The sequence below is a fragment of the Aspergillus lucknowensis genome (genome assembly GCF_044049455.1).
Source record: "Aspergillus lucknowensis strain CBS 449.75 chromosome Unknown BJX67scaffold_9, whole genome shotgun sequence".
Taxonomy (NCBI): Eukaryota; Fungi; Ascomycota; class Eurotiomycetes; order Eurotiales; family Aspergillaceae; genus Aspergillus; species Aspergillus lucknowensis.
The window spans coordinates 254,737-281,401 of NW_027263553.1; the positions used below are offsets into that span (position 1 = coordinate 254,737).

The 26,665-nt window shown below is 55.3% G+C and overlaps 13 protein-coding genes across 13 annotated transcripts; 5 read left to right on the plus strand and 8 right to left on the minus strand.

Annotated features, from left to right (window-relative positions):
* Nucleotides 1-425: 425 nt before the first annotated feature.
* On the minus strand, nt 426-2,049 carry BJX67DRAFT_392038 (general substrate transporter; the record flags this gene model as incomplete). The annotated part of the gene is made up of 2 exons (XM_071034882.1): nt 558-2,049; nt 426-448 (listed from the first exon to the last, which is right to left on the minus strand). Exons 1-2 carry the CDS (start codon nt 2,026-2,028, stop codon nt 426-428), a joined length of 1,494 nt encoding a protein of 497 aa, XP_070888478.1. The 5' UTR covers nt 2,029-2,049.
* A 974-nt stretch (nt 2,050-3,023) lies between these two features.
* Nucleotides 3,024-3,940, minus strand: BJX67DRAFT_347481 (glyoxalase family protein). The gene is made up of 3 exons (XM_071028539.1): nt 3,503-3,940; nt 3,356-3,428; nt 3,024-3,305 (listed from the first exon to the last, which is right to left on the minus strand). Exons 1-3 carry the CDS (start codon nt 3,932-3,934, stop codon nt 3,244-3,246), a joined length of 567 nt encoding a protein of 188 aa, XP_070888479.1. The 5' UTR covers nt 3,935-3,940; the 3' UTR covers nt 3,024-3,243.
* Nucleotides 3,941-4,184: 244 nt separating this feature from the next.
* Nucleotides 4,185-6,251, minus strand: BJX67DRAFT_379054 (six-hairpin glycosidase; the record flags this gene model as incomplete). Its single annotated transcript, XM_071032484.1, has 1 exon — nt 4,185-6,251. One exon carries the CDS (start codon nt 6,249-6,251, stop codon nt 4,185-4,187), a length of 2,067 nt encoding a protein of 688 aa, XP_070888480.1.
* An 830-nt stretch (nt 6,252-7,081) lies between these two features.
* Nucleotides 7,082-9,333, plus strand: BJX67DRAFT_379055 (fungal specific transcription factor domain-containing protein; the record flags this gene model as incomplete). The annotated part of the gene is made up of 7 exons (XM_071032485.1): nt 7,082-7,247; nt 7,298-7,508; nt 7,570-8,122; nt 8,170-8,208; nt 8,262-8,330; nt 8,387-8,634; nt 8,685-9,333. The coding sequence occupies 7 exons, from the start codon at nt 7,082-7,084 to the stop codon at nt 9,331-9,333; spliced, it is 1,935 nt and encodes a 644-aa protein (XP_070888481.1).
* Nucleotides 9,334-9,444: 111 nt separating this feature from the next.
* On the plus strand, nt 9,445-11,324 carry BJX67DRAFT_332385 (ankyrin repeat-containing domain protein). Its single transcript, XM_071027522.1, has one exon. The coding sequence runs from the start codon at nt 9,654-9,656 to the stop codon at nt 10,929-10,931; it is 1,278 nt and encodes a 425-aa protein (XP_070888482.1). The 5' UTR covers nt 9,445-9,653; the 3' UTR covers nt 10,932-11,324.
* BJX67DRAFT_332398 (uncharacterized protein) lies at nt 11,074-12,056 on the minus strand. The gene is made up of 2 exons (XM_071027523.1): nt 11,466-12,056; nt 11,074-11,411 (listed from the first exon to the last, which is right to left on the minus strand). Exons 1-2 carry the CDS (start codon nt 11,781-11,783, stop codon nt 11,217-11,219), a joined length of 513 nt encoding a protein of 170 aa, XP_070888483.1. The 5' UTR covers nt 11,784-12,056; the 3' UTR covers nt 11,074-11,216.
* An 841-nt stretch (nt 12,057-12,897) lies between these two features.
* Nucleotides 12,898-13,350, plus strand: BJX67DRAFT_347489 (uncharacterized protein). The gene has a single exon (XM_071028540.1). The coding sequence runs from the start codon at nt 13,103-13,105 to the stop codon at nt 13,286-13,288; it is 186 nt and encodes a 61-aa protein (XP_070888484.1). The 5' UTR covers nt 12,898-13,102; the 3' UTR covers nt 13,289-13,350.
* Nucleotides 13,351-14,014: 664 nt separating this feature from the next.
* Nucleotides 14,015-14,941, plus strand: BJX67DRAFT_379057 (arginase family protein; the record flags this gene model as incomplete). The annotated part of the gene is made up of 1 exon (XM_071032486.1): nt 14,015-14,941. The coding sequence occupies one exon, from the start codon at nt 14,015-14,017 to the stop codon at nt 14,939-14,941; it is 927 nt and encodes a 308-aa protein (XP_070888485.1).
* A 1,508-nt stretch (nt 14,942-16,449) lies between these two features.
* Nucleotides 16,450-18,378, plus strand: BJX67DRAFT_370735 (ankyrin; the record flags this gene model as incomplete). The annotated part of the gene is made up of 3 exons (XM_071030959.1): nt 16,450-17,247; nt 17,503-17,898; nt 18,025-18,378. The coding sequence occupies 3 exons, from the start codon at nt 16,450-16,452 to the stop codon at nt 18,376-18,378; spliced, it is 1,548 nt and encodes a 515-aa protein (XP_070888486.1).
* A 101-nt stretch (nt 18,379-18,479) lies between these two features.
* BJX67DRAFT_379059 (uncharacterized protein) lies at nt 18,480-19,141 on the minus strand (the record flags this gene model as incomplete). Its single annotated transcript, XM_071032487.1, has 3 exons — nt 18,480-18,610; nt 18,667-18,970; nt 19,031-19,141. The coding sequence occupies 3 exons, from the start codon at nt 19,139-19,141 to the stop codon at nt 18,480-18,482; spliced, it is 546 nt and encodes a 181-aa protein (XP_070888487.1).
* A 1,011-nt stretch (nt 19,142-20,152) lies between these two features.
* On the minus strand, nt 20,153-21,511 carry BJX67DRAFT_379060 (uncharacterized protein; the record flags this gene model as incomplete). Its single annotated transcript, XM_071032488.1, has 3 exons — nt 20,153-20,696; nt 20,803-20,920; nt 20,995-21,511. The coding sequence occupies 3 exons, from the start codon at nt 21,509-21,511 to the stop codon at nt 20,153-20,155; spliced, it is 1,179 nt and encodes a 392-aa protein (XP_070888488.1).
* A 1,692-nt stretch (nt 21,512-23,203) lies between these two features.
* On the minus strand, nt 23,204-25,075 carry BJX67DRAFT_347499 (MFS transporter). The gene has a single exon (XM_071028541.1). It carries the CDS (start codon nt 24,747-24,749, stop codon nt 23,310-23,312), a length of 1,440 nt encoding a protein of 479 aa, XP_070888489.1. The 5' UTR covers nt 24,750-25,075; the 3' UTR covers nt 23,204-23,309.
* Nucleotides 25,076-25,105: 30 nt separating this feature from the next.
* Nucleotides 25,106-26,527, minus strand: BJX67DRAFT_347500 (uncharacterized protein). The gene is made up of 2 exons (XM_071028542.1): nt 25,716-26,527; nt 25,106-25,653 (listed from the first exon to the last, which is right to left on the minus strand). The coding sequence occupies exons 1-2, from the start codon at nt 26,252-26,254 to the stop codon at nt 25,494-25,496; spliced, it is 699 nt and encodes a 232-aa protein (XP_070888490.1). The 5' UTR covers nt 26,255-26,527; the 3' UTR covers nt 25,106-25,493.
* Nucleotides 26,528-26,665: the final 138 nt, after the last annotated feature.

Sequence of the window (26,665 nt, forward strand, 5' to 3'; positions counted from 1 at the left end):
GGGAACTACGTCCCAACGGGACACTGTCAGGCGCCAGCTTCGCCTCACCATGGTTCGCGCCTGGGAAGCAGGTGGTAACGTCCTGGATGTGTACGGCGTGATCGCTATTGGCGTATGGGCGAGGTTTTACAAATTTCGGTCGACAAGGGACAGAATGATACCCGTTAAGGACTCGAGGCGATCCCGACTCCACGTTGAAGATGATAGCTTGTCTCTCGAACGGATCATGGAGGGTTGGGCGAGACACATTGCGAACGAGCGGAACTGCTAAGGGTGGTGGTTGATGGTTAGCCAGTCCGACGTGGATGTATTGCGCTACGGGGAAGAAGAGGCCAAAATGAGAAAGGCGATGCGCGACGCTGAAGCCGCGCAGAAAGCCAGTGCAAGGAAGCAGAAGAGAAGCTCCTCGACTGTCGTGAACTGAATCAGCTTGCTGATAGTGGCGTTTCTGTCCAGAATGAACTTCAGATCATGCAGTATCATACAAATCTGCTATGTAGTTCAGACATCATCCTCAACATGCTCAGCCTTCTCCCCCTCAGTCCCCATATTCCCACTCCCCTCCTCCTCGAAAACATAGCTCTTCCACTGTCTAACTGGGATATTCCTTGCAAAGAACAGCGACAGTTCCGCCGTCGTCCTTCCTGCCGTCTCCCCAACACAATACCACGTCCACACCATCGCCAAACACGTCGTCCCCGCGTAGATGAACCCCAGCATCGGCCCCAATCCAGCGTCATAGTAGATATACGGCGCCGTAAACGAGACCAGCCACGTCGTGAAATAGAAGACAACAATCGACGTCGACATGATCTTATTTTGGTTCACCCCCACCGCCATCTCCCGCGCAATCGTGTACGCCAACGGCCCAAGTCCGAAATTAAACCCTACCACAACAATGAACGAGAAGACGACAATCGCATACTGCGATGACGTGGTCATCGGCCGTGTCCCGATCGACCCGATCACAATGAACGCAACCAGCATCATCGCGTTCGTGACCATCAGATTTGCCCGCCGCGAGACTTTATTCCCCGTCACGACGGACGCACCGACAGCGAAGATCTGCACGATGTTCACGGCCAGCTGCACCATGAAGGGGTCTGAGACGCCGATCTCCTGGACGAAAACGACGCCGTACACGTAGAAGAAGAGGATGCCGCAGATCTGCTGGCTGAACATTGCACCCGCCGAGTAGACCATTTTCCGGCGCTCGATGCCGTCGCTGAGCACGGAGCGCCATGACGAGTATTCCAGTTGTTGTTCCTCAATGCGCTTCGCTGCTTCGAGGGTTGCGAGTTCCCCTGTGGGATCGTAGTGTCGTTGGCTGCGGTTGATTCTGCGGAGGGAGGCCTCTGCGTCGGCGCGGCGGTTCATGAAGATGTACCATTTGGGACTCTCTGGGGTGAATGGGAGGAATGCGAACATGATTAGCGGGAGGACGACGAGGCCGCCCATGGGGAGGCGGTAGGAGAGCGAGTTGTTGATGTTCTCGGTGCCTTGGTTGATGGCGGACGCGACGAGCTGCGAGCAGGATTGCAGGAATTGGAACATCATGAGCGCTGGGCCGCGGATGCCGGATGGTGCCACCTCGCCGATATACAGCAGGGACGTGACGGTGAACTGGCCGACGCCCAGACCGATCAGGATGCGTCCGACGACGATGATTGCTTCGTGGTGGAGTGTATCGGCGACTTGGCAGATGCCGCCGACGAGGATGCAGAACGAGGCGAAGTAGAAGGTGGACTTTCGGCCCCAGCGGTCGTTGATGGGGGCGGCTATCAGGGCGCCGAGGAGGTCTCCGATGTAGATGGCCGACGCAGTGAGCGACTGGAAGGAGGAAGGGAGGGCCAGGTTCCCGTTCTCGTCGCGATGCGTGCCGTAGTCATTCTTGAACTGTTGCATGGCGAGGACGCCGTTATAGTAGGTGTTGTCGTAGCCATAGCAGAGAGCCCCGATGGCGGATATCCCGCAATAGAAGATGGCCCAGCCATGGCTTCGCCAGTCGATTTTGAGGGAGTCGAGCATTTAGAGGCGTATACGTCCAGGATGCACCTGGCAAGAAGAGGTCGAGCACAGAGGGCACGCAAACGAGACGCAAGCAGGGATATACTGGAGAATCCTCGAAAGCCACCCATGCAACGTGGGGGAATCTTGTCTTTTGCAAGGAGATCTCCGGCGACTCCAAAACCCCAAAACCTCACTCTGGGCCAAAATCTGGGGAGGCCAAGCTGTGTGGAGATCTGGCGTTGATGTTCATAGGGCACGCGACGTCAGGAATCTCGTACTCAACGCACGATGTCTCCAAATTCCACACTGTCTTGTCTATCTTAGTCAAGTCTGCACGACCCGGTGCTTGGAGTATTGGTTAGCGGGAGAATACCCTCTCCACCAGCCGCGGCGGAACAGGCTTCGCTTATTCTCTCTGCCTGGTTCTCCAATATTGCAAGAGCACCGCGCTTCCTCTTGTCCTGTGAGGCGGCTCCGGGTGACAAACGGGCAGATCACCGAAGGCATGGTGCCATTAAGTAAAATTCGTGACTCTCCGTAACGTTGAATCTTCCAGTGACCTGACGACTCCGCGTTATCAGGCATGTAGGCTAGTGTACAAGTAGAAAGCCTCTTCAGATTGCCTACCATTAACCTCCTCACTCGTCGCAACCGGCATCCACCGGACCTTAATTGGCTCATTCTGGCTGCTTCGAATCCGCTGGTCCTTCGACCACAGCTGGTACAGGCGCTCCCTGGCGTACGGAGAGCTGCCGAAACCACCAGACAAGACAAGGTATGACTGCGGCGGTCACAAGGCAACCAAGATTTCGGGGGTAAAGGCCACTGACAATTCAACTCTCAGAGTATTTGTTCTGCATTTGCTCGAGTGGCCACGAAAACACCTACTTGGTTGTATAACCGCTTCAAAAGGCTGCGTAACGCCGCGCTGCGATGATGCTAGCTGAAACCCCAGTGAAAATACACATATTTTTTTTTGCTAAACTCGCAATCAAGTGTAAAATATATACTTCCCCTTTTTGGTAGGGCTTCATCCTCTCCACAGGTCCGACGTAGGGCCATGGCTCAACGAACGGATGCTCGTCCCTAGCATCTTGGCCCAGGGCTGGCTTCGACGACGTAGAAGACGTCAAGCACAGAAAATCAATTGAAAACAACCATACACAATCATATACTTCGCATCCAAAGCTACATATGGCCTGTAATCCCAAACCGTGACAGCTGGAGGTCAGCTCACTTCCCATCCCTCAGCTGTGCCTCCACCGACACCCCGCGCTCCAGCAACTCATTCAGTGCTATATCAATTAGCCGGTGCTAGGAACTAGGAGTAAATACATGGACATACCCTCCGGCGGCGTCCTGAGCGACTCCTGAGGCGTCACCTGCCGATAATCAATCGCGACAGCCGGGATCTCAACCTGCAACCAACCCATCAGCAACGACAAACCCCCTTGTCCTATGCATAATAGAGACAAGAAGCAAGGAGACGAACCTCATTAGCCCTCAAATCCGCATACAGCAACTCCGCCTTCTCAACCACATTCCCCAGCAAATCCCGCAACTCGCTCGCATGCCGCCTTGCCACGAACACCGACGGCAGCCGATGCTTGCGCGACGCTACCTTGCGCCAGCTGTACCATTTCACCGCGCTGACGGGGACCGTGTAGTTGTGTTTTGCGAGCCAGTCCAGGAGCTCGAGGTGCGTGTGTGCGAGGAAGACGCCGTGGTCGACGCAGCGCGCGTGCTGGCGCGAGGCATTCATGAGGCGGCCGTCGGACTCGGCGCGGGCGGCGTACTCGAGGAGGAGCGACTGGATGCGCTTGCGGTCGAAGCGGTTGTGTTGCAGGTTGCGGGCTTCGCGGTGGAGGAGGGTGGCGAGGCGGTTCAGGAGCTCGACTGCGTTGGGGGTGGTTTCCTTGGACATTATGCTGGTGGCTGGATGCGCTGGGATATGTCGTGACGGCGACGAGGTCGAGGTGTTCTATATTTAAAGAGCGTGTATGACGAGTCGTATGATTGTAGACCCACGATATGGGTGTACTGTTACCATGGATTGCGAAAGTATAAGATGCAGGGAACCGGACTTGATTCAAAACTAGAGGCACAACATCTACAACACCAGCAATAATATTCAACAGCTGTTTCACCTCACTCTAGCAGGGAAAGGCCCCGCCCTAACCGCCAAACTTCTCATAAGCCCAAAACTCCACCAGATGCACCTTCTTGCCCTCCCGCGGCGTAAACAGCAACCGGAGCCGCTTGATCAGCTTCTGCCCAATCCACCCGTCATACTGGCTGCCATTCCCAAAGTCCACCGGGATAGGACCCAAGTCCGTGGGATTGACCCAGGTCCCGTTTGCCAGTTCCGCACGCAGCTTGTAGTTGATCGGCGGCGCAGTCCCCTGCTCCTCGTTGGCCGCGAAGTTCATCTCGACGTCCTCGATCGCCGTCGCCTCCCCGAAGTCGATCTCGAACCATATCTCCGTCCCGTTGCCGACGGGCGTCTGCCACCCGTTCGTCATCTCGGGGAAGTACCACACCTTCCCGTCGAGGACCTCGTGGATGGCCGTGGCGTCCACGTCCGCCTCCGACGTGCGTCCGCGCGGGTACTCCTGCTCCTCGGTCAGGCGGACCGACGGCGCCTTGGACCGCGGATCGTACGTGTCGATGTGCTGGGTGATGTTTGTGGTGAGGTGCTCGAGCTTGTCAGAATGCGCGACCTTGTCGCAGTCCACCCACACCGTCAGGCCCTTCCCCTCGTAGTACTCCTTGCCCGTCCGGTCCCAGGCGATGTCGATGCGGCGCCCGTGGTACGGCAGGAAGTGCAGGAAGAAGTGGTCGACGAGCTCTGGGTCCGCGAGCGGGTTGATCTCGAGCACGTCGTCATCGCGGGGCCGCAGTCCGACGAACCCGGTCACGACCATGTCGACGAACGCGGAGTGGAAGTAGTGCGGGGAGCGAGGGAGGCCGACGACGGCTTTGCCCGTGTCTGCGTCGTAGTTCTCCTCGAGCACGCGCGAGTCGTTGGTCCCCGGGTGCAGCTTCGCGAACTGCAGGAGCAGCTTGTGGTAGTCGGCGTTGGTGAGCTGAGCTGTCTCCGTCGAGACGGGGTAGTTGTTTAGGAGGTTGGCCATTGCCGTGAGCACATGGGTCGTCTGGTACGGCCACGAGGGCCCGTTCCACTGGCGTTCTGGCTTGCCCGTCGCCTCGTCGTACCGGTACTGGTGCATGTAGTGCTCGTAGCTGGGCTCCGTGGTCCGCGGGCCGTACTCGCCGGCGAATCGGTCGGGATCGAGCAGATGCTTCCATGCTTGAGCGAATGTGTCGTTGTCGGACGGGAGGTCGTAGGCCCAGGGGGTGTATCCGACTAGTTCGCGGCCGCGGATGAAGTCCCAGGCTTTTACGTTCTCGTTGTCAGCGTGGTAGCGGTCGACAAAGTGTTCGAGCGTGCTGTTCCAAAGGTGCTCCTGCACCTTCGCCTTCAGAGCCTCTGCCTTTGCTTCGTACTCGTCTGCCTCCGGTCGGCCGGCGAGGGCAGCCAGCTTGGAGATGGCTCGGGCGTTCGCATACTGGTAGGCATTGAAGCTGGGTCGGAAGGCGTCTCCCCCTTTGTATCCGTCGGAACCTCCAGAGGCATCGATGCTCGCGATGCTGTACTCCATGCCGTCGGTCCGTGGCTCGATCCAGAACATGCCCTTCGCGTCGTCGTATCCAGCGTTCGGGGAGGTACCCGTCTCCCAGCCTTCGTAGATGGCAATCAGGTCGTCGAGGTGCTTGACAGCCGTGTCCGCAATGCCGTCGACCAGATACAGCTGCCAGACAGCATCGGCAAACGACTCTGAGAATTGATAAGGATCGCTCTCCTCCTTGAACCACGAGTCAACATACTCCACCCAGTCGCGGCGGTCCCAGGACCATCGCGACTCGCGGGTGTGGAAGTGCACGGCGCTCGGGAGGACGCCGCGAACATCGGGCTGCCATGGCACGTCTTCCAGGAACTCGGTGGTGACGGTGCCGTCGGGACTAATGTCGTGCTGATGCGAGCGGAAGAGGTTCCAGTGATAGTAGTAGATGTCTTGGATATCCCTCACGTTGGTTTCAAACCACGGGATCTTGTCCGTGTACCAGGCGTCGTTGAACCAGTACGGCGCTTTAACCTCGCTCTCATGCCATTCTTCCTCCCGGTCGCAGATGCCGTTAACGTACCGGGCCAGGAGGGCGATCGCAAGGACAGACTTCATCGCTGCGGAAGTTTTCGCGCGCGTGTGAAGTGTGCAACGGCCGCGAGGGCAAGCCAGGAGTTAAATGTGATCCGCCGGGACCCCGCAGGAATCGATGTTGCACTCGAAAGAGGCTCTCATGACTTGATGGGGAAGCAAACGACGAGAGGGGCGGATTTGCATTCGAATTGTCGATCAGGGACAGGCGTCGTGGCTGAATACGAGGTAGGGCACTGCGGTTATTGGACGGGAGGCGCTCCAATCGATGATCGATGGAGCAGTGAAATCAAAAGTCTCGGAACTCCAGTCGATCGGCCACGTCTGCCCCTGCAGTGGTGTTGCGTCGTCGTCTTTTTTTAGCATCCGTGCCGTCTGGGGTTGATGCTTGATACGCCACGCTCGAGGGCTTCTCCAGCCAGATTCCTCTTTCGGATTCGGCGGGACATCCTCCGACAGAGAAATCGAAAGACTGAGGGAGCCAGAAGCGGGTCGTATTGTTGGAACAGATCGTCGTTGCACACGACGTGGAGAAGCAGGACATCCAGCTCTTTTGGATACGATCAGTGGTGCTGTGCCCCGACGTCTCACCGAAGCGACCAAGAAGCTCTCTGGCATCAAACTGGCAGGTTCATTTCGCGCATTTAGGTGGCATTCCTGGACGAAGACGCAGCTGCCACTCAGTCAACCACTGTGCCGGACCGGGGCCAACGCAAGGGGTGCAACATTCTTGACGGGTTCAACCCAAGCAAATAGCGAGTCGATGACAACGGACATGCCCGTGTGTTGCAGTTGAAACTCCTTCTCGGAGACATGTCTCTAAATCCTTATTTCTGCGACCCAGTGTCACCACCATGGGCTGCCATGCCTCACGCGAGACTCCGAGCAGCAGTACTGAGACAGAACCCAAGCACCAGGACAGTGAAGCAGACTGGCAAAATCCGCAGCAGACTGCCCCCGCCCCTGTTGATCCATATAATTCAAGGTTCCTGTCGACTTCCGTCAAAACAAACAGTGCAGGTGCCACTCCCCCATCGTGAGTGACACGTCTAATGCTGACACCCCGCCAGCTTCCCCATTGAAACGGGTCAACAGCCCCATACCCCCGTCAGCGGGAGCCTACACTGCCAAAACTCTCCCGGCATTTAGCTTCCTGAACGGGGGCGTGATGGGCACCCCGGGCGCAACAGTCCTCGGAAGCAGCAAGACGGCATCGGACGTGACAAGGCACACGTATCTCAACACAACATCAATTAGGGCCTACGGGTGTGAAAGAGACTTGTACTTATTTCAGCCTGCGTCAATGACAGTCATTTACGACAGACGACTGACCATTTTGAAGGATAAACGCCTACTACATCTATATCCACCCATATCTCCCGCTCCTGCCACCACCCGCCTTCCCCCAGTATGAAGACTGCCCGACAGAGATTACCCCCCTCTCCCCCCAGGCCGACCGATCAGCCCTCCCCTTCTGGCCAACCTCGCCGTTCACCCTCGCCGCATCAGCTCTCCTGGTGTTAATCCCCCTCGCAAAAGACCCAGACCCGCGGTCCGAACCAGCCACCGCGCTACGGAGATCCTTCGCACAGCTCTTCGTGCGTTCAGCCGAACAAGCCCTCGAAACTAGCACCGACAACCGCCGCTCTAACATGCCTACCTACCCCTCCAGCTACACATTCCGCTCCTCAAGCACCCTGCACCCAGATACCCCGGCCAGCCTCGAGCCGATTCTTTCCCTCCTGCTGCTGTCCGTGTACGATTACTGTCAGCGCGGGAGTAAGCGACACATGCGCTCTCGCGCGCATCAGGCATTGGCCGCTGCGATGGATCTATCGCTTCACGCGCTGGGCCCGGACGCGTCGGATGCGCAGAGGCGCGCGTGGTGGATGACGGTGCGTTTCTGGTCTCGTTATTCGTCGGCATTCTACTAATTGTGCAGATGTATTTGGCTTCGCAGTCATCTATTTCGAATCACTCGGTATGATAGCGGTGTCGTCGGGGTTAAAACAAGTTTTATTGACAGTCTCCCAGGCCCCTATCATGTTGACGGATGATCCTCGCATAAGCACGCCGTATCCGGAATTCCGTCGTCGGCGCGAGGTATGTCATTCTCACTATACGACGAGTATCTCTTGAGCAATGTTGACACTCGCCAGCCCTGGGAGGTTCTAATGGAGGCGCAACACGTCCTCGTCCGTGCAGGAAGTGTAGCCAAAGAGCTCGCAAAGAAGCGCAGCAGGACGAATCTGTCCAGGGCCACAGCCGACGAGATCCGAAGACTGGACTCGGCCGTCCTCACTCTCGGCATGAAGCTGGACACCGCTGAATATGCGACAAGCCACGAAGGAAGCGAAGCCTCCGCAGCGCGGAACCTGCGGCTCATTGCCATGTTGTCTGTGCATACGTCAGTAGCTCGTCTTGCAAAGATATGCTCCCAAGCTAAGCGTCCAGCAGCGCCCGCATCCTGATACACAGATTCATCGCCTTCGGCAACTCCCCCCTCCCACTGGAGAAGCACTGCGATCTTCGAGCAGCGCCCACCCCATCTCCCTCACAAGCCTGGACACTAGACGTCGACTCAACGTACCCATTCACCGTCCCAGAGTCCACAGACATCTGCCTCCGATCAGCCCTCGTCCTCTCCAGGACAATCCGCCACCTCCGCCCCCCAAACCCGCACTACTTCGAACCACCGCCGATATCCCTGGCCTCCACCGAATCAGCAACTCTCAGAGCGTTCGCGAATCCCCAACCCAGACCGCAGTACCCCCGGTCTCTCCCCTATCTCTCCTGCTGTACCATGCAGAGCTGCTACGTCCTGGCGATGCTGCTCTGCCGTCTTCGCGCTTGTTTGCATAACCGTGACTTATCTCCGTGTTACTATCTCCTCCGCTGCGTGCAGCCCGGAACGGAGGTCCAGGACGCCGAGCGGGCGATCGAGGAACTCCAGAATGGGGTTGGATCGCTCTACGCGTCGTTGAAAGCGGACAGCGTCTTCGAGGGCGTGGTGGACATGGTGCGTGACGTGGAAACTATCTATGCAATGGAGTGCTCGCGGGGGGATATATGTACGGTGCCTGCGGTGCCTGATGTGAGGAGCTAGGCGCAAGTTCGCATAGCGAGGCAGGCCACTGTAGCCAAATTCACAATGTGGAACTAAACTGGCCCCTGGTAGAGTCGATTGCGTGGTTTCGAGACTGGATGCGCGGCTGAGATCCCGTGACGCGAACACGAAGGGCTCCCGACAGACATAACGATAAATGTAGCGAGCACATCCATCTCCATGGCTTGTGGAACCCAAAACCTCGACTGTCTTCATTGCCGTCAGTAGCGCGACGTGTCCACCCACCCTTGTACAATCCCGTTCCGTCCCGCGAAAGTAACCCCAGTACCAGCCTCAACGCGCATCCAGACAATACCACCATGAATAACCCTCACACCCAGACCATCCAGCTCGACAAGATCAAGTCTCCATCATCCGTTCCATGGACAGTCCCACCCAGCGCCAGTGCCAAGTTACCAACGCCGGGACTCCAACTCCCCGTCCTCGCAACACCACACTTAATCGACGCAATGCAAACCGCGAGTCTCAGCGTCCTCACAGGCGCCCTCAAACACCCACACTGTAAAGTTGCCGTCCCCGGTACAATCTCCATCACGCATTCGGCGCCCGTATCCGTCGGGGCTCGCTTGACGCTCACAACCGAATATAAAGGGCGCGACGGCGCGGGCCAGTCCCAGTCCGAGGGCGAAGGTAATGAAACAGAAACAGAAACGCATAAGTTGCAAGTGACAGCCTCCGACCCCCTCGGCGTCATTGCGACAGCCACATTCTCCCATTCAATCGTCTGTTCCGTGAACCTCGCCTCCCACGCCTGTCTGCGTTTGCGTCAGAAGGATCCCGCACGAGCTGCGGCGCTCGAGGGCATTCGCCAGATATGCAACCCGGCGACATGCGATCTGTGCTACCCCGTCCGTCCCGATTATGCCTGGCGCGGGCTCAAGATTCCCCATTCCCCGACCGCGCGCGGCCTCCTGCACGCCGTGCACCATGGCCCGGAGCAGCTCGTTGCGGCGTGGTTGCAGGCCGGTACCCGCGAAGCTCTAGCGCCCGCGTTGGACAGCGCGTTATTCGCCGCTGTCCAGGCGAACCGAGATGGGGTGCTGAAGGTTCTTGTCGCACAGGGCGGCGCGGACCCCGTAAAGTGGACGGGGTCGACCCGCCATCCGACTTTACTCCATCTGGCTGCGGATAACGGCGACGAGTCTGTTGCTACGGCTCTTCTTGAATTGGGGCTGGATCCGAACGCGCGGGACGACGAGTACTACTGGACGCCGCTGCACCATGCCGTACACGCGGGCCACTCGCTGGGCACAATAAGGGCGCTGCTGGATGGCGGGGCGGATCCGAATGCCTCGGAAGATGAATCATGGACGAGCCTCCATTTTGCTGTGGAGAGGGGGAATATTGCGTCTATCCGGCTTCTGGTGAAGAGGGGGGCGAGCTTGTCGGCGGAGAATCTGAAGGGCGATACGCCGATTATGATGGCTGTTCGGCTGGGGGATAAGGAGCTTGTCAAGACGCTGCTGGACTGTGGGAGTGATCCGGGTCTTGGGTATGGGCGTTGTTCTGCGTTTGAGTGGCTTAGGGGGGCGAAGGTGCCTGGGCTTGATGGAGCTGTTCGCTCTCTCCGTCCGTAGTGCGCTGGCTCAGTGGGTTGGTTTTCAACATTCAGTGTTGTGATGAGAGGCAAACTGGGTAACTACTGGTGGACAATTCTGAATTTGGGGCTGCGAATCCGGACTGGCGGGCGTGTTGTCTATCATTGGTATATTCCATTCTTCATCTGCTTACTTGTATTTCAATCAAGCGGCTGAATTATCCTCTTTCGAACACCTACCAACGGCATCCAGTGGAAGGACACTTTTAGCAAAAGATTAAGAACGTATGACTCCTTGTCATGAGATACAACGAGGCGTTTCTCATTAACTGCGGCGTTCCAATTCGCGGGGGGGCGTGTATAGACGCTGCCCTGATTTCAGGTCGTAGGCCTCAAGTGTGTCTTGCACGTCTTGCTGTCCACGCCCGACATGGAGCCTTGACTGGCCAATAGCGTATGGAATGACGCGATCAAAGTGGCCCAAGGGATGATCGCGTTTCCATAGGATACACAAATGCCTCTATTTCCGTGTTGGTTAGCTTAGTCCTGATCAGTGCCATCATGTCGTTCATACATTTCCCGTTGGTGTTGCTCTTGGCCAAAGGCGAGAACTTGCGGCTAGAATCCCGTCGCTGTGAAGCATCAGACTCCTTACGGACACAGAGTAGACGCCTCGCCTGAACAGCACAGAATTCACTTCCTCTTTTCCTACCCCTGATATTGACCGCCAGCAGATCTCGTCAGAAGGTGTTTCGAATCTCCCTGAAACTTCTAGATTTGTTACCCAAGCGGCAAGGTCCCCGGCGACGACGAAGTGCTTTCTGTCTTTAATCTTGTACGCAGATGACGTCTTGCAAGCTTGCATGGAATAGAATCGACGCCCTGTCGGCATTAGCAAGAACGCAGGAGAAGATAAACCAGTTAACCCGATGCATTGTATTACATATCACACTGCTTCATCAACTCGTGCGACGATGCTGGTGACGGCGACACGGGTTTCTCCGAATGCCATATACTTTGAAGGGCCACCTTTGCGCCGGACGTCGCGATCCACTCCTGGGCGAAACTGCGCCATCCGCGGGTCAAGTTTTCTAGACGGAAGGTGTCGGAGGGAGACAAGTACGAAGCGATCGTATGGAGGACGTCATTGTTCAGGTACCGCAGCGGGTCCCGTCCGCTGCTCCTTCCTCCCTGTGCAGGTGCTCGCTTTCGCTTTCCTGTTACGGCTCTGAGGGCCTTTCCAGGCAAATGTGCGGGTGGTAGCATACTTTTGGAAGGAGGTAGCCCACTGAGAGGAAGATGTTGAGGATATGTTAGATGCGGGTATTGGTGGATGTTGATAAAGTGAAGAGAGAGAAGCTCGGGGGAGGAACACAATTTATGGAATACCTATGTCATGTTTTCTTGACAATGGATTACTCATAACGGGCTGAGTGACTCAATATGTTTTGTGTTGGGCCTTTGTTGGGCGTAGGGTCTTTTGTTGGCCACTGTGCAGTGTTCTGCTTCTTTCAGTATCGACCTTCCATATGATTCCAACGACAGCCATTTCAAGCACGTATGGTGTCTCAGCTAGCATAAAAGCTTATAATTCTTAGCCTCCTGACTCTGTATATGGCATTTCGTGTGGGCTACACTCTATCGATCGCCGACGCGCAACGAGGCAAGAGCTTTTCTCGTGGCCGGCAGCTGAAAGAAGCGACAAGCTCAGGTATTTCCTTCTTCCCAGCTTCGCGCTCTACTTTCTACTTCAACTGTCTTAGACGGCTGGAGGGGATAGAGATGGAAACTGTCCTTGCTCTATCTTTGATGGCTGATTGCACTTAGAGCCTCTAGATCATGAATATTCCGCTCTATAATTCTGCAGCAGGGTATCGGTTTACAAATTCCCGGAAGAGACTATTATTCCAGTGGCAGGAGGGTCTCCAGCAGGACCTGGAGCATCCTGCAAAAGGGATACCCGCGCGTGTGGCTGTTCGGTGATGCCGTCCATGCTATGCAGCCAAATCGCCAAGTTAACCCTGTTGCGTGTGCGTTCTGATTCAGTTTCAGTCGTAATAACGCAGGTAGGACAGTGGTATGGGCGGAAACCAGGCATTGCACGACTGCGCCTAAATTCTCCGGAACCTAGTATCCTTGAACAAGCGGACGCTTGGGGGGTGTCTTCCGATAAAACAAGTTCAGGAGACTTGCCGTAATTACGAAACCAGGATGATAGAGAGAGCCTTTGCTCGGGTCGAGAAGAGCGGTGGGACGATTGCTACCGTAAGTGAGACACCTGTTAGAATGTACACCAAGGATAACGACGTCCAAGAATATCAATTCGATGACTTCCTTGGTATAATGGTTCTCGTCGTCGGAAAATTGGTCACTCCCGTGCTTGCGTTGTCCTCGTAGGCTTCTCAATGGTTGAAATCTACCAGGTGAAATCTGGAGTTTGAAGTTGATGCCCCCGTCAGCGTGTATACCTTGTCCTTTCGCCTATGGGACGAGCTCAAACGGTAGTTATTCAATCTCTGTAAGGTTTGAACAATGACTACTGAGTTAGTTCCGATTTCAGTGAAGCATTGCGACTGAATCAATGTGGATGCATCCCTCAATATCCATCGTCAATTCTGGGACGGTACATTGAGACTCGAATTCACGCCCCCTAGATAGAGTCGAGGAGTTTTTCTGCCTCCCAGGTGGAATCGCACTAGTCCAACCTAGTTGACAAGACCATCGTGGACAATTCATCGTGTCCAAACACAGCACAGTGTGCCTTGTGATCATCCCAGCATGCAGGCAATCTTGATCGTCCTCCAAAGCCACACTGAGGCAGGTACCATAAGACTGGAGTAAATCAGCAGAAGAAGAGAATCTGGATTGTCTCCTGATTGCCAACAAGCCCCTTCTCCTCATGCCTGCATCCTTCCCTCCTCGTATTTGAGCTTATCAACAACCCCCTCGGAAAACTCGTCATTCCTCCCACCAAGAGGAGAATCTCCAATCTCCACTCTTCCGCGAGGACATTCACTGACCCACAGGTGAGTCACACAAGGGCGCTTGTTAATTCGCAAAACGGCTTCAGGCTTCATGGCTGGAATATCTGGCTTTCAACTCTCTCCAAACTTCCCAACGGCAATGTCGCGCGACTCGAGACTCCTCCTCTATTTCCCGCAATGGCAAGGCTCCGGGGATGAAGACAAGATATTCCACGGCTCTAAGATTCTTAAAAGCATTCTAGAAGACGATATAAGCGCGGAGCTCACGTCTATTGCGGTCCCCGCTCAGTTCGAAATGGAGGACGAACAAGCCTCGCAAAAAGCTGGTGATGACTGGATACGCAACCACAGCATTTTGTCTCTCCAATACCAGGACGCGGCCAGCACTATCGCAGCACGCTCCCCCAGCAAAATATTTACATTAGGCGGAGACTGTGGGATCGAGCTCGCACCTATCCGCTATCTAAACTCCATCTATGGCGAAGACCTCGCTGTGATCTGGCTTGACGCTCACGCGGATCTCAACACGCCGTCAACATCGCCCAGCAAAACATTCCATGGAATGATTCTACGTGCCCTTCTCGAGAATTTTGAGCCTGCTACCTACAGCCCTGGTGAGCCTGGAGTCAACTTAATTCCGGACTTTGTCACTTCGACATCGACTACTCCCTTGCGGCCAAACCAAGTGTTTTTGGCAGGAGTGCGAGACCTGGATCCAGCGGAACAGGAGTATATCGCTCGCCAGGATGTCCCTATTGTCAAGTGCGAAGAGCTGGAACGTCATCAGGGGCAGGCGCTCCTGAGTCTGTTACGAAGGGGACGTTTCAAAAAAGTCTATATCCATATCGATGCAGATGTGTTGAGCCTTAACGACTTTGACTCTGTAATGTGTCCGACAGCAGGTGGTATATCTACTCAGACCCTGAAAGCGGTTATAAAAGACATCAAGGAGGGAGAAGGCATTTGTGTGGTGGGCGGAAGTCTTGTCGAAGTCATCAAGAAGAACGATGATAACGTCCCATACAGGGACATCGCGACAATATTTACTTCATTTTGGCTCGAGTAGTCAGTAATCACGGTGGAAATATCTTTGATTGTTACTCCTGTTAGACGAGGGAACTTTGGGTGGAGTTTCCTGAATTCCATACCTCTAGCTTCGTCGGCGGACTTGCTGCTCTCTCCTTTGTCTTTGCAGTCATTATTTTCATCCTTCCTATTAAAATGCTTGTCTGATGTCCAAACCTAGCTATGATGACGCGCTGAGACATCGCGAGAGGAGACGCGCTTTCAACGTCTCTGGATTGAAATATCTGAATGTGGAAGTCCTTGACAGTTAACTCTGGAAGACCGAGATTCTTTGGCGGTTCTCACGGCCGGAGCCACGAATGAGATTGCATACCTCAAAACATTTGGACGACCTCTACAGCATTTCCAGCGTCTTCTCAGAGAGATGTACAGTTAAGCCCAATCCCATCTCGGACATATTGCGAAACTGGATGAATACCTCCAAATTGCGCCGCACCTTATACCGGGGGACTGTCCCGTCCTTCATCGTCCGATCATACGACATCCCGATCTTCAACCAAACAATATATTCGTTTCTCGTGAACTCGAAATCAATGGGTTAATCGACTGGCAGCATAGCACGGTTCTCCCGTTATTTCTGCAATGTGGCATCCCACAAAGTCTCCAAAACTACGGTGATGAGATCTCGGAATCACTGCAAACCCTTGCTTTACCAAAAAATTTCGGTGAATTAGAGGAGGGGCAGCAGCCCCAACCTGCAGAGCTTTTCCGCAAACGCCAGCTTTACTATCTCTATGTCAAATTGACTGCGGAGAAGAATCCTGAAAACTATGATGCCTTGACCTATGATTTCAGCACCTTAAGGCGGCGCATTTTCCACCATGCTAGTGACCCATGGGAACGCGACAACATGTCGTTGAAAGCTGATTTAATTACACTGTCGAGAAATTGGGGAGAAGTCAACCGCGATGCGAGGGCACCTTGCCCACTCGTTTTTTCAAACGACGAGTCGAGCGAATGTTTACGACTGGCTCGCGAGCAATCCGACGCTGATGAACAGTTCCAGGCTTGTCGGAAAGCAATTGGAGTGGGAAATGAGGGTTGGGTGCCCGTTGCAGACTACGATGAGGCACAACAACGCGAAAGGAAATTGAAAGTAAATGCTCTTGATGCTGCTGAAACCGAGGAGGAGCGAGCTAGAATGGAAGAAAATTGGATTTTCGACGATTTTGTGAGGAGGATTATACTTGAATTTTGAAAAGAGCCCAGGGACTTGAAGCTGTACCTGTGGCACGTAGGGACCATATTGTGGGGTTGTGATGCGAGGACTCGACCACGAAGGGAGAAGAGGTGAATGAAGATGCTCGCTTGTTTGCTTCCTGTCCGCTGTTGTTTTTGACAAAGAGAACAGGAAGTAAGGGGACTGACTGGCTCTCCACACTGACAAGGCTGGCAACACGAGCAACTCCCACAGCCAGAATATTAAACCCAACGCTTTCCTCCCCTTCTCACCTCTGCGGGCATGATGCGGCCCGGAAATTCAACAATATGCCACATAGCCTTTTAACAGTCCCCCATGAGATCCTCCTTGGGGTTTGCGAGCACCTCCCTCGAGGAGACCTCACGAGATTCGCGCGCACGTCAAAAGCGATCGCCACCGCAGCAACCCCGCGCTTATACGACGAGCTGTTCTTCCAGAGAATCACTCAGACCGATCACATTGCAAAGCTGCGATCAGAATTCGTCCTGGACTATGTCGCTGCCAAGTCAAATCAATTAATCAGCTTTCGGACCCCCGAAGGCTGGTCGATCCTCCACTCCATTGCTGCCGCCGGGAACGAGGTCCTGCTCGCCGCTTTCCTGCAACAGGGCGCCGACATCTCTGCACGAGCTACCAAGGGCAGGACAGCCGTACGCGTTGCCCTTGAAAACGGGAAAGACGCCGTCGCCGTGCAGCTGATAGAGGCCGGAGCAGAGGTTGCGACACCGACTCGCTACCAAACCTCGCTCAGGTTTCTACACAATGAGCTTTCCAAGCCTACCGTGGAGAAAGTGATACAGGCTGTCCAGACCGCTCGAGGAGATATTTCCGCTCGGGGGCCCGGTGGACACACAGCCCTGCATTATCACAGTCGCAGGGGAAACGATCACATAGTCAGGATCCTTGTCGAAAACGGCGCAGACACGCTTGCGGCAGACAAATTTGGCCTTATCCCTCTCGTCTCGGCGATTTTACGTCGCAAGGTCGATGTGAGTAGGATCCTCCTCGAGGCCATGACGAGGGACTCGCGCGGTTACGATGTCAACGCACCACTCCCCTCGCTGAGCGATATCTCGTCGCACTGGGTCCCGGAGAAAATCGGGCGTGTCTTTGAACCGGGCTATACACTCTTACATGCTGCAGTCTCGACATTCGAAAACGATATAGTGCAGCTACTCCTCGATTACGGAGCAGATCCGCTCGTCCAAAGTACGCCCGATTCTTACGCGGGACGCACCCCGTTCGATATCGCTGTTATGGGCAGGTGTCCAGAGCTCGTGACTCTCATTGCGGGAATGAAAAACCCTCCGGCTTTCTGGAAATCAAATGGCTGGATCCAGCATGGCTTTGAGACAAGCGTTAGCGAAGCGTATCCTGGCACAGTTCGCGCACTCGTGAACCTCTATAAGCAAGGAATGGTGAACCTTGATATTAAAGCAGCGACGCCAAGTATGCTCAGCGCCTGCGCATACTATGGCCACCATGTCCCGAGCGAAGACATCAATGATACGGTGACCAGTTTTCTCTCCGCGGGCGCAGACGTTGATTATCAAGACAAGGACGGCAAAACAGCGCTCCACCGTCTCTGCGAGGTGGGCGATTCAGAACACAACGCACCGAAAATACGATTAATGGAGTACTTCCTGGATCGAGGTGCAGATTGGACTATCCGAGACGATGACGGGAACACCGTTCTCCATGCCGCTGCCGGTAATACAGAATCTGAGTATGACGTGGTGATCCGACAGCTCATTCGTACGGCCACAGAGGAACAAAAGGGCTGTTTAGCATCCCCGAACAAATCCGGCGAAAACCCGCTGTCTTTACATCTAAGCGGAGTCTACGCGGATGGAATGCGACAGGAGACGATTGAGCTTCTCCGAGAGACTGGCGCTGATATCAATGCGGTTAACCCGTTGGGACAGACAGTCGCGCACAGGGAACGGACGCTGCTGTCGTCCAGAGACGCGGCGGATTTCCTCGTTTGGCTCGGGCTGGATATATCCTTGCGAGATCATGAAGGGAAGCCTCCTTTCCATTATGTTGTGGAAGCTCCAACCCTAGATGATTCTGCAAGGGAAACGATGATACGATACTTTGTGGAGAAGGAGGCTGACCTCCATGACGGATGCAAGCAGTGCGAGGCGCAGATAGTCAAGCTCTATCCGGGGAAGCAGCATGACTTTCCTGTCTCTTTTCCCTCGAGTCAGACGTAGCTCTATATCGCCTACGGCTTTTGACTGTTTCATGCCCCTCACATTATATTCACAATGTTATCTGGATCTAAGAGACCACTGAGAACCTCGTCGAGCTCCAGTTATCCTTCCTTGCGGCACTTCTTGTCCGGTTGCCCAACACCAGGCGTACCAGCCTCTTCGCCCTCCACCTCGTCGTTTGCCTCGTCTTCCATTTCCTCGTACTCTTCGTCCCCAGCACCCTCGACATCTCCTTATCACGTTCCCTCTCCTCCCATCCCCCTTCCTCGTCTTTCTTCCCCCTCTCACCAACCTCCCTCCGCTTCCTCTTCGCTGGCGCCGTATTCCCAACAAACTGCCTCCCCTCCTTCGACCCCTCCACCTTCTTCTCCTCCGTCTCCTGCCTCTCACCCTCACTCAGCCCCTCCCACGCCTTCTTCGGCAGATACCGCTTCCTCGTCCCATCGTCCTGCTTCGCGCTGCCGGACCCTTCTTTCGTCTGCCACTCCTCGTCGGTCCATTTATCCAGATGCTGCTGCTGCGGGTTCTTCTCCTCCTTCGAGGTCGTGTAGTCCCCGCCGCGGGCTTTGTATTCGGATGCTGTCATTTGGGCCTGGCCTTGTCGTCAACGATTGTTCCAGAGTAAGAAATGGGTGCGATAGAGAGAGAGAACCTTGCGTGCAGACCATTGACCTGGCTTCCCGCCTTTATCGCCCTGGTGGATCTCATTCTTGACTTGCTCGCGGAGCTCGGTGTCTGTGTAGTTGTTTTGCTTGGACGGCATTCCGCAATCTATAAATCGAATCTTATATGAGAAAAGTCGCTCGTTGAATGTACGAGCGCAAAGCAGTCTATGGGGACGAAGAACAGGGAGCAAGGTGCCAGTTATCTCATCGTCGGTTTAATACCACCGATGTAGCTATAACGTGAGAGCTGAATGACATCACGGATGGGGGCAAGATGCAATCCATGGTTCCAGGGTTGTGGAACCATGATTCACCTTGTTAAGGTTATTTAAGCTATTAAGCTTAAACCTCCATGTCACGGCTGAAACAACTTGCGTTTGAGACATCCATTTTAAATTGACCCACCGCAGCCTTGAACAGCGCCCCTGGATCATCTGTCTCATGTCCAATGCTCATAGAATTGGCCACCATTCCTTCGTACGCTGTGCATCTCTCGTTTTACTCTCCATCATCAATGTTGCTGCCTCCGACAATATGGAAACCAATGCCCTCGGTATCGCCCACGACGTTCACGAGTGGCTCTGGGTCGACAACGTGGACAAGGAACATGGAACAGCTGTCTCTGCAAGGAGTCGTAAAACATCCACTCGTACAAATGTCGATTTTAGTGATAACTTGCCCTCGATAGTCCATTTCTCAATCTGTAGATAGTCTGCGAGAACGACACTAACAGGAAAATTCCATGGAACTCTCTCCCTTTATCCTGATCCTGAGAGGACAAATACTCTAACTCATCAGTATATGCATGGAAAACTGCTTCTACCAACCCTCTTGGTAAAGGCCTCTTATAATAATAATAGATTTCATTGAAAATATAAGCCTTCGTAGCCCCCGGGATCCTAATCCATCCATGGATGCTCCATAATCACCCCGTTTGGCGTGCAAAGACCTTTACTCCCGCTGTGCCCTGCGAAAAGTCAAGACTGTACACCAACACCTCAGGTCATCCCGGCGCTAGGTTGAGGGTGCTACATATGGATCAGGCTAAAACAGGCACAGTACGGCATAAACATTATCATTAAAATTAAAAGAGATAACAGCGTCTCACATCACCCGCCATCATCCCTCGGCCGCGTCGTCGTCGTCGTTGTTGTAACAACCTCCTTAATGCGGAACTCCGTCGTGCGCAGAATCCCCTGCTGCATCTCAGCGTCACCCTTACCCGTAATCCCGACCTCGCTCCCTCCATCCCCATCCCCATCATCAGGATACCCGTACCCATACCCATACCCGCCACCACTCCCACTCCCCTGGCTGCCCCTGTCGGCACCAGACCGCACCCAGTTCATCGGATACTCGACATATTCTCGCCCAACGCTCGCGAAGGGGAGGTACTGCTGGTGGCGGCTGGACTTGCGCAGCTGGCTGCTACCCATCTGGAGGTCGACGGGGTTGGAGCGGGAGCGTTTGCTGGATCTGTGGCGGACGATGATGTTGAAGAGCGGGGTGAGGGCGGGGATGCACGCGGCGATGATGATGAGGTATTGCTCGACGGCGACCCAGATCGTGAGCGGGACCATGTCCCAGGTTGAGTCGGTTTCGCTTGAGAGCGTGGAGAGGTGGATGGTTTTGATGATGGCGGCGATCATGGCGCTGTTCGTTGTCGGTGTCAGTGTCAGCTGTCAGAAAGAGAAAGAAAAGAAGTCCACCCAGACGCGAGAAACACTCAAAGTCAGCTGGAGGGGGTCGGGAGACTTACATGATGCCGAGCGAGAGGACGAAGCCAAGGCCGAACTTGACCTTCAGCGCCATCTGGAGCTTTTGGATCGTGAAGAGAGGGTACACCGCGAGGACGAAGTCGCTAAAGGCCGAGGCAGCTGTTCCAAGTGGCGATGGATGCGATGAGCATTTTGGCTGTCTCTTCCTGTCCAGGTCTGGGATATAGACTTACAGCCCTGAAAATAAGCATAACTTCTCTGCGCGCCAGGCCGCCAACAAGTCCCGGGGATGTCTCGGTCCCAGATCCTGGTCGTCGGCGTGCACTGCCCGTAGATCGTATAGACACCCAGGATGTTGATAATCGACAGAATGCCAATCCCAGCATACATGGCACGCTTATGCTGCTTGACACCGGAGATGATGCGAATCAAGAACAAAGCGACCGAAACCTTGCCCCAGTTCGTGGACATGACGTGGAACCCCTGCGAGAGGAGCTGGTATTTTGCGGAATTGACCTGTTGGTCGTGCGAGAGTTCGTTGATGTGTCGCCCCGTCCCGTACGCCACGCTCTGCACCACCAAGCCGGTGTTGGTGGCTGCGCAGAGCAGAGCGAGGACGTTAAAGGCGTCATCCCACCCGCAAGACTTGATGATGCGGATGCGAACCCAGAACCGCATTGCGGTGAAGAGCACACTCAGGCCGAGAAGCGGCCAGGACACGGCGTGGAGGACCCAGCCGCGGTCTGCCATCGCTCAGAGCTGCAGAAGCAGGGCTGGGGTGTTGTGCATGGAGGCTGCTGGTATTCGACGAGGATGATCCTGGTGCGAGAGGAGAGACGGTCGAAAGAGCATTGTCACCCCGTTGTCGTTCAGACACCAGACCCCCAGGGCATCCCACAAGCGAGGCAAGCAAGCGAGCTGTGAACAAGATCCCACCTCCAACGGAAGAGATCAGACCAGGTTCAGGGGTTCAGATCCGACTTAAAGAACCTGTGCCGCTGTGATTGACCGTCCATTTTCCAGGTTTGGGATGGGCTTCGGCAGGGGAAACTCGTTCGGGAAATTGTCGCTCTCCACTGTGGAGTCGCGTTTCTTCAGCAGTTTCCAGCGAGCTGGCGTTGGAGATAAGAGACGAGATGTATCGACTGCAGCGTGATTGGCAGAACCGCGGCACGTGTCGAAGCAAGACATGCGCCTGCACAGATCTTCAAGGTTGGACAGGGCCGTTTGGTTTCAGAGACCTGTGGCCGGACTGGGATTGGATGCACTCGGGAGGATTGACACGGCTTATACGAGCTCGGTGCTTGGCAGGTGGTGGTTTCCCGCCCAGTCTCTCGCCCAGTTTCTCGCCCACGTTGTTGACGGCGTTTCAGCCAAGGGCCACGGGGTTGCAGAAGAACAAGGGGGATCCCGTCTCTTGCTTGGTCAGATAGAACGGTATCCCCCAAGATTGAGGACAATGAGAAGCTGCGACGCACATGCCGCGAAGCACATGTCCTCCGGAGGAACCTCAGAGAGTTGGGGAGGCCTGGAGGTGGATACCTCTGACTCAAAGCTCGGTTCTCCGGGGAAATGATAGCTCAGCTTGCGAGGCATGAATCAATGGCAAAAGCCAAATAGATTGGCAGGTGGGAAGAACCCGGAAGAACCACGGTTCAACAGCGCAGGAGCAAAGCTTTTGGGTTTGCTCGCCTCGCTTGGCAGTCTCTCTTGGGTCAATTCGTGCGGGGGGTTGCATTCACAGGGGCAGCTTTCGGCAGCTTTGGCAATTAGGGTTTGGCAACCCCACCCGGGTGTCGACTCGACCTGAAGGTTTCCCCATCACCGCACGGATCATGGATGTCTGAAGAGCCTTCCTGTCCTGGACAACCGCGGCCTCAGATCAAGATTTCAGAGCGTCGGAGAGCCGTCGTCCTCCACGAATTGTGCACCTCGGCCACCGCTGTCCAAGGAAACAACGGAGCTCCTCCTTGGAGAGGCCATGCTCAGCGACGGGAAGCTCTTCCAGTCTCGTCCGTCTCATCGAATACGAACCAGATACGAGGAGCTATCTTTCAGGATCTGCAAGCTCTTCAACGCCTTGGCACAGAGCTCGGATGTCGTCCATGCCCTGACTGGAAAGACCACCGGAAAGCGGACATCTGCCCTGCGTGCGGCAATGCAATGCATCGCATCGTCGAAGCACGGGTTTGAGCCAGGGCGGCCGGACAGGTATCTGAGGAAAGACGACGATCGCTGCTGGCATGCTGGCCACGGATCAGCTTCTGAGATCTCCGATCCCCGTCAATTGGCTGACTAACCACGCTTTGACGCCGTTTGCAGAGCATTCCGGCAGCTTATATACATCTAGACTAATACATTTCTTGGAGCTGTCGGGACAGCTTGGGGAAAATACGCCCATTGAGGATCTGTGGTCGAATTACGAGGTAGACTATCGGGTAATCCAGGGAAAATTCGTCTATTCGAGTGGAGATGATGCAGTACAACCATGCTAAACACGCTCAACCGCTAACAAAAGAAATAACGTCCGTTATCCTAGTCTTGACATTTACGTCCCATGCTCATACCTGCTCCTCCCCCTCAACATCGGCCCCTTATAGAAAAACAACCACGGAATCGGCGCCATCACAACCGCCACAAACCCCAGCAGACTCGTCGCCCACCCCACCCCCAATGCACTGTACATCTGCGGCACGAAGAGCGGGAACGCCGTCGAGAGCGCATACCGCGTTAACGAGGACGCCCCGCTCGCAGACGCCCCGTACTTCGAGCCGTACACGTCGAGCATGTAGAAGTTGCACGGCACGTAGATGAGCATGCTCCCTAGGAAGGCTGTCCCCTGTGCGAGGATCGGGATCATCCAGTGGACCGTGGACCTGGCGGTCCAGGCGAAGATGAATAGGCCTGTGGGGAGGACGAGGGAGCCGAACATGGCCGTGTAGAGTCTGAGTTCTGGGGTCGTGTCTTCTGTGTTGTTGTTTCGGATGCGGAGGTTGGGTCGTTGGCGGACGAGGCGGTCCACGGTGAAGAGGATCGTGGGGGCGATTATGCACCCTGCTACCATGCCGAGGAAGGAGAGGCCCTGTGCGCTTGCGGAGAAGTTGTAGACGGAGGCGAAGACGCGCGGGCTGGCGACGATGAAGGTGTACAGGAGGGCGAATTGGAAGCCGCAGTAGAGACAGATGAAGCCCACGAGGGGCTCGGTGAAGAGCATGTGCAGGGGTCGGATGATCGTGGAGGTGATGAATTCCTTGAAGAGTTGCATTGCTGTTCGCGTCTGCACGGGGAGGACGCCCTCTGCGCCGAGCTTCTCTGCCCTCTGACGCAGGAGAATGGGCTTGTAGGATTCGCGGATGAAGAGGGCTGGCGGGTGGAGGACGGCGGCCATGATGAGCGGGGTCCATGCGGTCCAGCGCCAGCCTCTTTGCTCGACGACGAAGGAGCCGATTAGTGGGCCCATTGCGCTGCCGATTGTGGGGACTGAGTAGTATATGCCGAGTGGGATGACTCTTTCTGATGGGTGTGTATAGTCTGAGATCGTGGCTGCGGCGACTGAAACACCAGGGGCGGCAAACAGCCCGGCGATGAAGCGGCACACGATAAGGGAAGCGATCCCCTGTGACGCCCCGACCCCGATCGTAAACATATCCACGAGGGGAAGGGTAAGAAGGTACACGAACTTCCGGCCGAATGTCTCTGACAGCGGAGACGAGATCATCGGCCCGAAGGCCATGCCCAGGGAGTATGCCGAGAGGGGGAGCAGGGAGACGGTCGTGGACACATTGAATCGCTCCTGGACCTGCTCATGGCCAGACGAGTACATGGATGCATTGGCTGTGGTCGCGAATCCAATCGCACAGACAACGCTGGTTGTGAGAATCTTCCTCCATTTTGACCAGTTCCTCGGATTGCCAGGGTCGTCGTCGCTGTCCCATTCCTGGAACCTGGCCCTTGCCTCGTCGTATTGAGCCGTGAACTGGGCCTGCATCGTTGACCGGATACCCCGTGGCCTCGGGATGAGAGAGAAGAACAAGTGAAGAAAGAGCAGAGTCCGGCGAAGAGACGATCGACTCCAACCCCACGACCCGAGATTCCGATATCCACCAGCAGTCTGCAAAGAAGCACAGAAACTGGTCCACCGCAGCCAAGATGAGTCAAGCCTTTCCGGAGGGCTCGGAATGCCGATTACTCGGACCACTCCGACAATTTATCGTCCTTGAAGGCAGTTCATTCCATATCCACGGCGTAAAATGGACGACTTTGAAGGGCTGGACCGGAAAATCCCGACTTTGCCCACGACAAGCCGAATCGACTGCGGGGGGGGGAGGGGGCCGTCGGAAATATATCCGTGCGAGCGATGGGTCGCCTGGTCCAGTCTGTGATTGAAGGATCTCGGCTTTTTCCTTAAGAGGTACAACTTTCTGATTTTGGGCATTCATCGCCCAGGACGACTGGATTGCATTGCTATCGCCGGGAGTCAAGTACTCCGCGAGCTCAGCCAGTTTAATGAAGAGCAAACTGTGGTTGTGTATGGCGATGTTCTAAGGGGCGTCCTTCTCATATCCAACGAGAGAGGTGTACTGGAGGCCTGGCACAATGACTTGCATTTGGGAAGCATTAACCATCTTTGTTACCGGCAACAATCCAGTAATCAAAGAAAACATCGCAAACTCTCAGAACAAATGGTGGCCGTTTTTTTAATGGCCAGCCTCAAGGATACGCTGAAACCCTATCAAAACTTCACATAGCCCTTCCCCTTCACGAAGGTAGCATGCCACGGAATACCCTCCTCATGCTCCACCAGCTGGGCAAAGAACTCCGCGTGCGCAGGGCCATCAAGCGCCTGGCCGATCGACTTCCCATCGGCGGCGCGTTCGTCAGCGTAGAAGAACCTGTTGCGAAAGATGTATGAGAAATAAATAATAATTTCCAAGTGACAGGTCAAGAGACGAACCGGTATCCACGCGCCGCATACGACGCATCAGCAGCACCAAGCCAATACGCCGACGCCGACTTGCCCACCCCCAGATTGAGCATCAAGCCTACGGGCCTCACCTCCACGTTCAGGATGTTTCCCGTGTAGATGAACGTCTTCTTCGTCGAGGCGGGTAGACCCGCGCCCTCCCACGCCTGCACGGCCTGCTGCGCTGCGACATACGGACTCACTGTGTTGATATTCAGATCAGAGGTCACCCTCTCGACGGGAATCGAGAGAATGGAGGCCGCATCCGGCGGCGGGGTGAGGCTGGCTGCGTTGTAGACGACGACGCTGGGGGCGGCCTGGAAGGCTGTTTTGACAGCGTCGAACAGCGCGGGGACGGTCTCTGGTTTGGCAAAGTCGGCTTGCAGCGACAGGTAGCCTTCACTTGTCCTGTTGCCTGTTCCGCTGCGCGAGGCAATGGCGACACTGTAGCCCTTGCTTGCGAGCTTTGCTGCAACGGAGCCGCCGACGCGGGGGCCGGCGCCGAGGATGAGGGCGACTGGGGTGGTCATTGTCGAGATTGGAGGTTAGGATGGATGGTGAGACGGGATTGAGGGACAGAGATGTGGTGACCTCGACTGCCCCTCTTTATACCACGCGGATGCCGGCCCATCCCACTCCCGATGTTTGATGCATTTGAATCGATGTTTGTTTCTGTTGATGATTGATAATCCCCGGCGCCATCGGACAGCCTCTTGCTCCGCATTTGTCAGCCAGCCTTGCGGTGGCGCAAGATCGATTGGTATCAGAATCCCACCCCGGACGGTCCACGTCTCTCACAGGAGCTACAGAGTACACGAGGGCCCCAATCAGCGCGCAACTGAATGATAACTTGGCTTTGGCTGGCTTCTGCCCATCCCCGCTTGGGGCTGGGCTTGAGTGGATCCTCCGCTCGGCTGCCCACCAGGTGCGTGAAAGCATCT

Bases quoted from the DNA above. Each gene is read 5' to 3' on its own strand.
- BJX67DRAFT_332398 (XM_071027523.1), bottom strand. From the start codon at position 11,783: ATGCCGACAGGGCGTCGATTCTATTCCATGCAAGCTTGCAAGACGTCA. The intron at 11,412-11,465 runs GTATGAACGACA...ACACGGAAATAG, and splicing joins GAGCAACACCAACGGGAAAT to AGGCATTTGTGTATCCTATG.
- BJX67DRAFT_347489 (XM_071028540.1), top strand. From the start codon at position 13,103: ATGATAGAGAGAGCCTTTGCTCGGGTCGAGAAGAGCGGTGGGACGATT.
- BJX67DRAFT_332385 (XM_071027522.1), top strand. From the start codon at position 9,654: ATGAATAACCCTCACACCCAGACCATCCAGCTCGACAAGATCAAGTCT.
- BJX67DRAFT_347499 (XM_071028541.1), bottom strand. From the start codon at position 24,749: ATGCAGGCCCAGTTCACGGCTCAATACGACGAGGCAAGGGCCAGGTTC.
- BJX67DRAFT_347481 (XM_071028539.1), bottom strand. From the start codon at position 3,934: ATGTCCAAGGAAACCACCCCCAACGCAGTCGAGCTCCTGAACCGCCTC. The intron at 3,429-3,502 runs GTTCGTCTCCTT...GGTTGGTTGCAG, and splicing joins CGGATTTGAGGGCTAATGAG to GTTGAGATCCCGGCTGTCGC. The intron at 3,306-3,355 runs GTATGTCCATGT...TAATTGATATAG, and splicing joins GCTCAGGACGCCGCCGGAGG to CACTGAATGAGTTGCTGGAG.
- BJX67DRAFT_347500 (XM_071028542.1), bottom strand. From the start codon at position 26,254: ATGACCACCCCAGTCGCCCTCATCCTCGGCGCCGGCCCCCGCGTCGGC. The intron at 25,654-25,715 runs GTTCGTCTCTTG...CTTTCGCAACAG, and splicing joins TATGCGGCGCGTGGATACCG to GTTCTTCTACGCTGACGAAC.